The sequence below is a fragment of the Callorhinchus milii genome, unplaced genomic scaffold, assembly GCF_018977255.1.
Source record: "Callorhinchus milii isolate IMCB2004 unplaced genomic scaffold, IMCB_Cmil_1.0 Scaffold15, whole genome shotgun sequence".
In the NCBI taxonomy this organism is placed as follows: Eukaryota; Metazoa; Chordata; class Chondrichthyes; order Chimaeriformes; family Callorhinchidae; genus Callorhinchus; species Callorhinchus milii.
Window position 1 is genome coordinate 10387117 of NW_024704756.1, and position 13996 is coordinate 10401112.

Consider the following 13996-nt stretch of genomic DNA (forward strand, 5'->3'; position numbering starts at 1 on the left):
GAAAATTGATCAGCATTAATGACAGGGTAAGGTAAGATGAATCAGTAATCAGAATAATAAATGTGTAGTGTTACACAAAAAGCTGGACAAATGAAGAGGTCATATAACAGATTTTGACAGATTGTAGGGAGATAAACTACCTTATTACATGCTGCATTAAAGTAACAAATTATGGCTGCTTGCTATATACACATAGGTGCTAGGTAATCCAGGAGTCCACCTAAGTAAGTAAGTATTGGGAATGATTCACCACATCAAAAATAAAACTATGAACCTCTCAACAAGTGATGTCTTGTTGTGGCTGCCATACCAATCTCACCTTTTCATCAGACAGAAAAAGGAGAGCGGCAGGAGATGACAAAATACACAGTCGCTATACAGTACAGTACATCCTGTGAAGTGCTTGAAGATGTCTGAAATTATAGTAATAATTATTAATAATAATCCTTGCATTTGGTATAGCTCCATGATACTGTTAATTAATATTATTATTATACTTATATTTGTATTCTCAGCAGAATATAAATCACAGCACTGTTTCTCATTCATATTCATCTGCGGAATGCAAACTTAGGCTATAATTGTAGGTTTTAAATATTTTATGAAATCGAGTTGGTAATTAAAAGAAAAACAGGCAGCAGAAGACAGTGCAAATCTACGGAATTACAGTAAACGTGAAAACCTTCTTAAATATGTAAAACTGTAATCACAACCCAACTTCCATTTCACTGCAGGAAGAAGCTCACTTTCAGTCCACAAATTGACAACATATTTAAATTCCTCAGTAACCAAAAATTGTCATACCAATTCCCACTTGATCTCAGCTACCATTAACACTTCTACTTACCCTGAAAATAAAATGCAACAGGAAAGAGTGTTACATAATAATGTGAAATCATATCTACATTAAGCACTGGCTTTGTGCTGGCAAATATATATGTAAAGAAGGACAGAGGAAATTAGTATTTTCATGTACTTACGGAAAACAATCTTGCTCGGTTCTTTTGGGCAACAGACACTGCATTCTTTATCAAGAGGTGAAGACGAAGTAGAACATTCTCCATGTCATAGGCTCCATACATTCCGTTGGCCAATTCCTCCAAGGATCTGATATATTCCCTCCAGTGATGGTGAATCTCGACCATGTTTGCCATGCAGCCATGCATCACGTTCAGACAATATCCCAGACAGGGCTTAACCTTCAACAGGCCTTGACAGTGAGAACAGTACCACATCTTCAGCAGTGCCCGTCCACAATCCTTACCGAATTTCGAATGGTCCGTTGTGTTAATTACTTCAATTCCCAGGTTCAAGGCTTGGAGAAATACTCGAACAGCCAGCAGTGATTTTGACATAGAAGTCATAATAATTTTAGGGAAATTACCAAATGCTTTCATATCATTTCTCGCTATCCTTAGGCATTCTCTGGATTCTTCGGACAATTGTGGAAAACCAGGGTATATTAAGTGACTGTAGACTACAGGGAATAAGCTGTCAAAAAACTCATTCACAATGTCATCAATGTTTATTTCAGAGCCAAGCACATATAGGGACGCATCAGCAAAAAGTTCTCCAACAAGGTTAGCAGTCTCAGTCGGCATATTCCTGTAGACATTCTTGAACATTCGGTTTGTGCAGTTTTTTGCATGATGAACAACAATTTCAAAAGTCTCTGTAAAAAGAAATATTTTCTGATCAAAGCCAAGTATAATTTTCTTAAAATATGCAAATTGTGGTTAAGTCCCCAAATTTATCAATGATATACAAGTCTTATCACATGCAACTTGATTGGTGCTTTGAACATACTGTATAAAAATATTTTAAAAACTATAAAGTTAGCCAAGTCTGAGAGAGTCAGCTCCTGAATGGATCGGAATTAAAACAATTGATAATAAGTTAATTAGCGTTAGCCCACTCGCTTTCAAAATATAAAAGTGAGAAAACACAACTGAAGATCCAAATCAATTTATTCAAAATTTCATTCATAACAGTAAAGATACCTTTGTTAAGAATACGGCAGATGTAGAATTCTGAAATATCTCCTGAGAAAGACTATCTACATCTTTTTTTTATTTCCAATATCCCCTCAAATTCACGCAAAACATAAAAAGGAAATGAAATGGTATCGTGACAAGGATCGAATTCCACTCAATAGCTGCCGATTTGTGTCCATTAATGAAGTAGCGAGCTGCCTTTGATTACATTGGTATTCAGTTTCCCATGAGTTCTTTTCTGGTTTCACAGGCACAGGTACAGATACAAATATACATATATTTTCTCTTAATGAAATCTTTTGAAAAGACTGTGATGACATGAGACCAGAGATCTTGAGAAATGTAACAAGTATGACGCAGACCTATTCAGTAGCAATGCTTCTTCCTACCCCTATGTTTCCTTTTAAAAAAACAAACATATAATTTCGCCCCCAAGATACACAGTCACTACACTTTACAATGTATTACTGTGAAGCGCTTTGAGACGTCTAGAAGGCGTGATAAGGCGCTAAATCAAATGCAAGGATTATTATTATTATTGTGGAGCCCTCACAAAATAAAACAAAGATAAGCTACTAAGATGCAAGCTACAAAGAAAAACATTCATTCTGTCCTAAATATAATCTTCTGGAAAATAAAAGCAAGACCTTTTTGTTTCCATTTGCAATTCATGTTGCATTTCGACATGTTTGGAAGTGAATTGCTTCCAAAATTGCACTGATTTGTTACTAAACGTGCAACATGAAGCAGGGCCCCGGCAAATCACACTGAAGTCTCTGTCAGCACATGTTGGAGGTGGTTTGAGGAGCAGTCAGGCTCGTGTCCATTGGGCTCACTCCCCTGTCATCGGTTCAGAGCACTCAATCTTTCCAGCTGACCTTTTTTTTAATGATCTTAAGAACCTGATTGAGCGAGACCTTACACTTTAATAGCATCTAATAGTATTCAGTGTTCATGCATGGAATGATGAAATCGGATGTTTGCTTTTTGCAGCTCAGCTTCAATTGTGCAGGAGGAAGTATAAAATCGGGCTTCCTGCTTCATGTACCTATACTTTTCATGCAGTATAACTATTTGTACGTGGACAGATTGGTGAAATGCTTCCTCTTTTCCATCACCCTTTGTAGCCATCTGAACCAAACGTTGGAGACTCATCTTAAGTACTCATTGCGGAAGGTTTGACGTGAAATAGAATGTCTGTTTCCATTCAAACAGTTTTGTTTTTACTTGGCAACAAAACTAAATTTATGCACCTGACTCAATGGGTTTTCATTGCATATGTAAATACGAAATTGAACTTCAGGTACATAGGTTTTCAGGGTTTGCACCACAGCCTGTGTTGGAGGACAGCAGATATCAGATTAGGTCCATACAATTTGCCAACATACACTGACTGAGGAATCAAAGGTACAATTAGTTGCAACCAAAACTAAACACATTTGAGTGTGAAAATGTATTGCAGTACTTCTAGCTGTTATACATTCTCATTTAAATAATTGCCCCTCATTTAAACCGACATTGGACCAATGCAATTAGTGAAATAATATATTCCCAGGAAGTAGCAGTCTAGGGCTGGCAGGACATTGCAGACGCTCAATTGAATTTTTGTCATTCTAAATGCTTTCAGCAGTTCTATTTTATTGCTAGGTTAATGCTTCAGATGTGACCCACAGGGATACCGGAAAGTTCAAGACTAGAAAAAGACATTACTATTCAGTTGTCTTGTTCCAAATTGAAATGTACCAGTTATACGCCTAAAAAAAATATTTGCAAACATGCTGTCTCTTCGGACTGCACACAAAATATTAACTTATATTTCTTTGTTGATTAAATTTGCTGTGTATTTCCAGAATTTTTCTGTTTTTCCGGGAGTTCAAGTTTCCAACATTCAGTTTTTTCTTTTTATCTCTAGTTTGAAGACAGCCATTTGACTGCATAAATCACTTCCTGCGGTACTGAAGATTAACTGATTGCATCAAGAAGGCCCAAATGCATCAATTGCAAATAAATTAGGTAACTTTAACTTTCAGTAAAGATTAGGATCACATCACAATTTTTGACAACTCTATGTAATATAGTAACACACATATTTGATATTAAGTGTAGTCATTTTGGGGGGATTGCAATATATAATCCAGCGGTACATGAATAGCAAGAACAAAAACAAAATTACATTTGCATAGTGCCTTTCACATCGGGAGGACGTCCCAAGGCGCTGGACAGCGTACAGCATTTCAGACCCGAGCTGGGGTTGGGGGGGTAAGAGAGGGAAGGGGAAGGGGGGTGGCCGATGGCATGGTCAAAGAGGAGGGTCTTGAGATGGAGGGCTTTGTATGTGAGGACCAGGATTTTGAACTGGATCCTCTGAAGGATAGGGAGCCCGTGGAGTCGGGTAAGAGTGGGGGAGATGGGGTCATGGAGTTTGGTGCGGGAGAGGACACGGGCTGCAGAGTTCTGGATTATCTGCAGTCTGTGGAGGGAGGAGTTGGGAAGGCCGACAAGCAGGGAGTTTGCATAGTCGAGCTGGAGGTGCTGAAGGCGTGAACAAGAGGTTCAGCGGCCTGAAGGGTGAAGTAGTGGTGGAGTTGGGCGATGTTACGGAGGTGAGGGAAGGCAGAGCGGGTCATGGCTTGAATGTGGGGGAGAAAAGACAGTTGAGGGTCGAACAAGACACCCAGGCTCCTGACTGGCTGGTGAGTTGTAGTGTGCAACCATGGAGGTTGATGCTGCCAAAGCCTGAGGTGTTGAGGCGCTGGCGCGAGCCAATCAGGAGGGCCTCAGTCTTGTTCACATTCAGCTGTAGGAAATTTGCCCTCATCCAAGACTCGATGTCCGACAGACAGTCTGTCAGGACAGCAGTGGTCCTGGAGTTGAATAATGCATTACTGACAGATGCACAAGAAAGTTGCTGTGATTTGAGTCTCAGAACCAGTATTTAATCCTTGCATTTGATATAGCGCTTTTCACGTCGGGAGGACATCCCAAAGCGCTTCACAGAACACACTGCAAAGTGAATTGACTGTATATTTGTGGGCGAACGCGGCAGCCAATTGCGCACAGCAATGTCCCACAAACAGTCGTAGATAGAAAATGACCAATTTATTATTGTTTTTGGTTTTGGAGGGATTATTATTAGGCTCTGTGTGCAGTAAGGAAACTTGCCCAAGGTTTCGCCCTGACCTGCCTGGGATTGAACTCAGGTCTCTCGCTTGCAAAGCGAGTGCTCTAACCACTGAGCTACAGGACTCCACATGCCTTAATAGGAAGAATGTTCACTCCACATATTGATATAAATGGTCAGAGAAAATAAGAAGTTAATTGAAGTTAAATTGATTTTACCCCTGAACATTAAAGCAGCGAGAATGCCTCATTACACAAAAGGTAAACTATCTGCACTTCTTCATTTGATGGTTTACCTTTCTCTCACATTTTCCTTTGTTTTACTGTTTTTCATTCATGTTTTCTTTGTCTATCGTATCTTAAAATATTAGCATTCACAGAAGTGCTTTTTACCCATTAACTCTTCCAATTCCAATCCACTCTACCAATTCAATCATCTCTATCCATAGCTAAGTTCTATAGTCATTGCCTCTGCTGTTTTATTTTTACTGCTTCTCATCCAGTATGTTTCACATATACTTTTCTTCAGTCTCTCAGTTTTAAAAAAGCATAGCAATCAGGTTGAATGGTCTAATCAAATGAACATCATTTTTTTCCCTTGGGTCCTAGAATTGAGTCAAGTCCAGACACGATGAACATATCACTTCTGATGGTTACAAATGTATGAGTTTCAACAGCATCAATCTAGCTCTCAGTGTAAGAATTACCACTCCTTGGGAGGTTCTCCCGATGTGAAAGGCGCTATACCAATATAATTTTGTATTGTAACTTTGTATATACATCTGGAATTATGCAATAGAAAACAATTAATTTCTAGTGTTATTTTGGTTGTCCTTCCCCTTTCAACCACTCCATTGAAAACACATTGTATCCAGCTGGTAATAAATATCTCAGCCCAGATCAGTTCCCAGCTGAACACTTATTAAAGACCATAGAGCTGCTGAAGAGTTATATGGATGTTCCCATAAATTACATCATCTAAATGCTTGAGGTGGAAAGACCAACCTGAAATCCTGGGTCTTTGAGAGACAGATATAGAATACAGGTCGATAGATATTGGCTAAAATATATCTCTGTATCCTTCTCGGTGCTGTCTACAATTTCTGCTTTACTATTGGCATCTTACTTTCATAAATCTTGCAAGAAACTTCAATCTGACCTCAACAAATACTGTATGTTGGTCAGAATTCAGGAGTACAGTAACAAATACTTACAGATTTCCTACTAAGTTTTACCTAGCAGAAAAGCATTGCCACGCTCTCATCTTTTTGTTCAATACTTGCTGTGATTAAAATAAAAAAAGAATATTAGATTCACTGTAATTCTCACTTTACTGAATTTTCCACCTGATGCCTGTCTCATTTCCACCTGATGCCTGTCACTATTCAAGATTCCCAAAGAAGAAAGAAACTGCAGAAGCCATTAACACTTTGTCAGTTCACAAACAGGCACTAAAATAGGTGCAGCAATACACCACTAATGTCTGCAAAGTAGTGACAAATCTCTACCATTATATCAAAGAATACTTACACCCTAGCACTTAATGTTTGATGTGCTCACCACTTCATTCTCACTACATTGATTCACTCCATCCTGCTTGCTTTAATCACTATCCCATTCCTTTGATGAAGTATGTTCTACATACACCCTTTTAATTTCATCTGATTATTAAAAACAAGGCAATAAAAACATTCATTTAAAATGAGGCACAATAACTGATTTGATAACTCAGTGAATAAATGCACCTACCAATTATGGAGTGGATGTGGGGTTCTACAATTAGTTCACTCCTCCTCATCTAAAGAGGGGAGGAAGAAAAATACAAGCAGAGTTCTAATTTTTATCCAGAAATCTCTGCTGGAATCTGTGTACAATCTCCTTTGGGCAAATAGCTTGTTGAAACTCACTATATAGGCTCATACATAAAGAATGGCTACATGAGTTAGGTAACAGAAGACTGACAGTATTCAAGGAACCGTACCACAGTATGAGTTTCTGTCTGTAGAACAGAAAACCGGGGAAAAAATAAGAATCTTACAACTTACCCACTCCATAGAAATCACCTACAATTCAATGCCAAATTACACTTTGATGAAATATTGCAAATATAAGATTGCAATAAATAAAACTACAATTACATCAGATTAACCTATTCAAACTGCATTTCCTACAGTCTGTTAAATAGCATTCAGCAAAGCCTGCATGAGATATAACAGTTTGCAAATCAGTTAGTTAAAACAAATGACTTCCTTGAGATTGTCATTCAGAATTTATCTTTGTTCAAAATTTGTATTAATAACAATGCCTGGTTAATAATAATAATCCTTGCATTTGACCCGAATTATCACGTTTTTGAGACGTCTCAAAGCATTCATAGAATATACTGTAAAGTGCATTGATTGCATATTTTGTGGGCGATACCCCAATTGTGCACAGCAGGTTCCCACAAACCGTCATGAATTGAGTGACAAAATAATATTTTTTTTTGAAGAGATTGAATGAAGAAGTTGAAGGAACGACTGACAACTCCTCCGCTTACAAGGAGGAGAGAGAGAGCTTAAGTCAATTTCTTCCATGTACTTGCAAAAGTAATTTGTAAAGTAACTAAGCAAGGAAAGAAACTAAAAATAAACATCGTACAGCATTTCTTGAAGAAAACATGGTAAACAAGGAAAAAACATGAAAAGCAGTAGAGGACACAAAGTAAAAGCTGGAAAGTACATTTTAATAGTAAGACAAAAATTGAGGCAAAAGGTTACAGCACATCTCAACAACAACAACTTGTATTTATATAGCAGCCTCACACCAGGTGGCATCCCATAACGCTTAAAGAGTAATCTTTTCACTACTTCTTTGTAATGGGATTTCCAATTATAAAGTCTATTGGTAGCGATGAGTGCAATATAAAATGAATGAAAATACCATAAAAATAGAAATACAATAACATACAACACACTAATGAGATTGTTTTTAAAAGATCCCATTTCTATTTTATTATCCTTTCAGCATTCAAGTTTTTTTTTAATGCACATTTTTTTCCTCAACTCATACCTAATTGTTTGTCTCAAAATGTTCATGTAATGCATTAACAGTTCCAGGCAATGACGATGAAGTGGTGAAATTATTTTTCCGTCTCAATTTATTTTATAGGCATTCATATAATTTACACTGTGTGGGAACATGGTGACTAACTGTACTGATGATGCTGATTGTATGAAATACAACAGGGAAAAATAAATTACAATGCCAATACTGAAGTGGTGACTATTTATTCTATTACCCTTTACATCTTCTTAGCCTAGCATGGGGTCACTGTAATTCTAGTTCTTGATGCATTCCCCTCGCTGTGCCTTTTCACCAATTTCCAATTTGATGAATTGTTCTTGCTACAGTACAAAGTCCAGAATGTTTTTCTGTTGTTTAAGTGGATGTAGTTAACTATTCCTTCAACAAAATGCTTCCATTAAGGTTTTAGAAAATATTATAAATTCTTTAATTCATTCATATTTATCAGTTAGATTTGCAAATAAACCACAATCATGTAGCTTAGTGGTTAGAGCATTCGCCTCGCAAGCGAGAAAACCTGGGTTTGATTCCCGGGTAGGATAAAATCTTAGGCAGGTTTCCTTTCTCCACACATCTCTGTTTACCTAGATGTAAGAAGGTATCCAGTTGTAAGTCAATTGGTGGATAGCTTTTCCGGGGGTAATAATCCCTCAAAAACAATATGGTCACTCAATCCGCAACTGTTTGTGGGATACTGCTGCGCACAATTGTCAGCCGCGATTTGCCCACAAAATATTCAGTCAATTCACTCTACAGTAAGTGTATCAAGAGATACAGTGCAATGGCGGTGATTGGAATCGAGGTACAGATCAGCTATGATCTAATAGAATGGCAGATCAGGCTCGAGGGTCTGAATGGCCTACTCCTGTTCCTATGATGACTTATGGAATGTGTTGGAATCAATATTATTTCCCATAGTCAGAAAGCAATTATTTTGTTGCATTAGTAGAAATCTAATTATAGGCTCTTTCAAATTATCGTTCGCTTCTCTATGCCAAACTGTCTCTCATTACATTTTAACCTGTTCAACTCATTGCACGTAGAAGAGCCGAAATGGGTGAAATCAAAAAAGGGAAATAAAGGGAAAAAATGATGCACATTCTGCAAACAAATGCAATATGAAAAGGATGGAGATAAAGAAGTCAGATGTAATATAGCATAAATATATGAAAGCAAAGACAAAGGAAAAAGATAGCAGGGAAACACTGAAAATCGATAAAAGTATTTTTTTTATCCCACTTGGTACCCCCCTGGAGACCTTCCCTTTAATGTTTACAGGAACAATGCAATCATGCTGAGCAAAGATTTCTGCAACTGAAAGCAAAGAAACCGACATAAGAACAAAACATGCACTGGATCCTCTCTGATTCACAGTATTTTTTTCTCTCACTCTCTCCCCCCAACCTGCCTGCACCACACTCATGTGTCCAAGGCAACAAAATTCAATCTTAACTGGATTGACTGAAGCTGGAGCAGAAAATTAACTTTGGATTTTGGGAATTTTCCATGTTGATTAACAACAAGCAGGTTCAATAAGGATTTGTAATGATGCAATCCATGGCAATACTCCAAGGCACTGCTAATGAAAGAGCAGCCAGCCTGGCTGGTTGGCAGGAGTTGGAGGGGCAGACTGGCCATAGGTGGTTGGGATTCTTTGCATTAGGCTCCTATTTACCTTGGAAGCCAAATCTCTAATGGGTAGGATGTTCTAGCTGGATAAGCAGGGGGATGTTTGCCAGATAATGCTCTGAATGGAAAATTACAGTAAATCCCTGCCTTACCACACTCTGGAATTCGTACCTAGCGTCATCCATCTGGGGTCCCTAAGCCTTAGCCTCAAACTCCAAGGACAGAGTGTACGTTCCATTCCAGACAGAGGGACATTTATATGGGTAGGTGGCATACATATGTGGAACTCAGTCAAGTTTAAATAATCTTAAGTATGGTATTGGGCATGTATCAGATAACTAAAATAATGGCTTGAGGTATGGTAGGTGAATCATTCCAGGTTTTAAACTGAGGTCAGCATAAATGTGTAGACAGGGAGGAGATAAACATGTTAAATGAAAAAAACAAAGTCCAGAAGAAGAACCCATTCAGATCTGTATTTAGAANTTTTTTTACATCCATTTCTAGTTGTGTGTGGAAGGCAAACAAGAAATCTGTTTTGCAATGATCATTAAATTCAGCTGAAAAATCAACAAAATGTCATCGACAAAACCACTCTAAAGAAAAGCAATTACTTCAAAAGAATTGCAGTCCAGATTCAAAATTTAAGGTTTAGCACACAAGGCTTGTTGCTGCTTTATGATGAAAGATAATTTTACATGCTAAAAATGCTTGCCAACTAGATAAATGACTCTTGCTGTTTGAGGACATGAACACCCATATTTTTTCTTGTCCTGTATTTTCCCTGAAGATGCAATATTTCAAAACGACAATGTTCTCTTCTCGGAGACTTGTAAAAGTGAGAACATCTTGGAATAAAACGTTTTTGCTCTTGGCAGAATTGTATCCTGGTAACTGAAGACCAAATGCTTATCTTCTGCAATGCACTGGTAAAGTAATCACATCGACACCTTTGACCAATTTTTGCAGCAAACATAACATTGTTTTTTTACAACTTGGATGGAAGTTTTAACCTTCTATCAGCACTCTGAAATAATGCTTCGAGGGACAAAACATTACTCATCAGCTAAGCATATTATTACGACTATATTTTAATAAGATCTTAAAATAGTATTGATTTCCTGGGTTTTAAACAGTGTGTAAATGATGCTGGAAGCTAAGCTGTAGAGGATAATTCCTCAGAAGTATTGCTCACAGCTGGATGAAGTTCAATGACATGTTGAGAGGTTCAGTTTGTGTTCAGGAAACAAACTATTCACATCAGGGAGCTCAATAAAACAGAATAGATGGAAAGATCCAACCACAGCATTAAGCATGCTGCAAGCTATACCAACACTCATTAGATGCCTGGTATCATCATCGGTATCCAGTGGAATTCAATGCCCTCTAAGGAATTACATTCTTTGGGTCAAGGTTTGTGTAAAATATCTCTGGGTCAGAAGCCTAAGCCTTAAGCTTCCAAGCTATATCTCTATATTTGCCCGACTCAGGATATTAAGCTGGCATTTGAGCCATTGCCCATTGGGTAGATACTGTGGTATACATACTGAAGTGCATTCAGGAGAAATTTCTCAGAATCTTACCTCTGGCCGATTGTCTTCCTCAGAAGATTTAGTAGGAGGAAGAATCCATGAGACAACACATTGTGCATGGTCTGTAGAGGTAATGGAATTAACACAAGATCTCGCTGCAAACTCAGAAAATAACACCCAGTGTCTTCGAGAGGATCTGTGCAGATCCCTTAGCTGGTATTAGAGATAGGAAAGAGACTTGTTAACCAAAGAGCAATGGAAATGCTGAATTTCCAGATATTGCTGAGGCTTTTATCAAACAAATCTTGGATAATACTAAAATCATAAAATTAATTCCTAGAAATATGCATTTTCTTTTTAAAAGGGATAGCACCTAAATCCAATATGAAGGAGTTATTTTTGCTTCATCATGGGTTGATGATTTTTTAAACTTTTTCCTTTCTTATTTACATTCGTGTTCACCATTCATATCAAGTTGTCATGTTCTACGGACAAATACATAACTGTGTCATTATTGCTTTTCAATGACTTTTTGGGGAAAACAATAGATTACGCCAGGATACATGCTTGAGATTTAAAGGCAAAAAGAAAGACAGATATTTATAATAATAATAATAATTCTCTCATTTGCCATAGAACCTTATGTTGTCAAACATCTCAAAGCCCTTCCCAGGATTTACTGTAAAGTGTAGTGACTATATTTGCAGGTGGACCCAGCATTCAGTTTGCAGAGATAATTACTATATATTATCACTATAATTTTCTTTCCTGCAAGCAATAATTTCCAATAATACACTTGTTAAATAATATTTTTTTAAAAATCTTGTGCTAAACATTCGCTGAAACGGCTGTTTCCCCCCTCACTGTGTCTGAGGCAGATGTTTTAATCCCACAACAACAACAAGATTACATTTGTAGAGCGCCTTTCACGTCGGGAGGACGTCCCAAGGCGCTGATGATCCCAGTGATTATCATGAACATTTGAAATCCTCCAAAAAGATTTTTAACAATTCTCTCACAGTGACTTTGAAGTAAGTGATGCACAAATCAAGAAGCAACAACCTCAGTAACGTACAGATAAGAAATAATGCAATTTTGATTTTTTTTAAAAAAACAGGCAGCTTTAATATGAAAAGAGCTGCTGGGCAGAATGGAGTGTTTTTACTGCTTGTGGCAAGATTTCCTTTGTTCTTGGTATGTTTGTTCTATTAGAACTGAAAGGCTGGAAGATGATACTCTTCTTTTATATTGGATGAAAATATTAGGCACATCTCGCACAGCAACAAACAGTTCAAACAATATCAGTTCCAAGTGAGTATTTTCTACTGGTTTCCCAATTTCTCATATTTTCAGACTAATGTTTGCTATTATGATAGTTGGAGCTACGCGATCATACTCAGCATACAATAAAAAAGACCCATTTCATCATTTTGGATAGATATTGTTTTCAAAAAATGTTTTGTTTAGCATTACTTGAACACAGATTACTTTAAACTCTAGTGAAATCGAATAAAATGATTTCATTAATAACAATGAATACAATTTATGACTCAGGAGTATATTCAATGTCTTATAAGAATACTTAATCAAATAACTAAACTAGATTTTTACAAAGCCATCTCTCACAAATGGTGTTTAAATTAGATCTACAGGAACAGAGGAGGAAGTTTAACAACCTTATAAATACTAAAATTTAACAACCTTGAACACTAATGGAACTTGATACCTCTACAAGGTTTAAGACATAGGCTCCTTGCAGTAGATGTAAAATGAGGTAACTTTAAACACTGATGATTCACTTTACTCATAATCAATAAATTCACTTTTACTTTCTAAATTTACCTGATGATAAATTAACAATAAATTCATGTTTTACTTCTCCCTTTCCATCTCCTTGAATTAAAGATTCATAAAATAACTTCACTTCCCTATTTCCTGACTTAGTTAACTCAGATTCATAAAACCATCCAATTCTATTTTTAAATGAATTTTCGTTCCACAAAAGTATTTTATTCCTCGAGGTCAAACAAACTGACCAAACAAATTATTGTAAAATAGTTTCACCTCTGTTCCCCTTATCTGATTACAACATTTTTAAGCCCAGAAACTAATCATTTTATTTATTCTTCTCAATTGAGTCATATATAAATGGTGCAATAAATCCAACAAAGTCTTACCATTAGTAGCTGAGTCTTAATAATCTGATCAAATTTCGAAGCTGTTAATAATGTGAACTACAAGCAGTCAGTGGCTTCAATTGCAATCTTTTACAGCAATAATTCTCAACTTTGAGACATCTCAATGACTATATCAAATTCAAGGATTATTATTATTATCTTTTTTGCTTGTGTTGCCCAATTAGGTGCAGCCTTTAAATCCACACTGCTCAAAAATGTTAATATTTCTGTCTTCAACACAAGCGGAAAACAGTAACATCAATCCCTGCAAACATAGAGTATCCGTTAGCTGGAAAAGGAGAGTATTTTTGTTTTCAATGTTGATCTGTCACCAATTCTAGCGGGGCTTAACGTTTTATTTTAAAAATAAGTTCCCATGTTAAACTTTATTGAATACAAAATGAGAATTCAAGGCAATTATACTGATTAGTAACCATTATCTACTGATCTGGGACTTAATTAAAGAATTCCAGGACAC

At 36.9% G+C, this 13996-nt stretch overlaps 1 protein-coding gene across 1 annotated transcript in view; it reads right to left on the reverse strand.

The window, feature by feature from the left end:
* LOC103178026 (glypican-3) overlaps positions 1–13996 on the reverse strand; it is an 88279-nt gene that overhangs the window by 43594 nt on the left and 30689 nt on the right. The window contains exon 3 of the mRNA XM_007892506.2: positions 981–1672. Within this exon, the coding sequence (XP_007890697.1) occupies positions 981–1672 (692 nt within the window). The remainder of the gene's footprint in view (positions 1–980; positions 1673–13996) is intronic.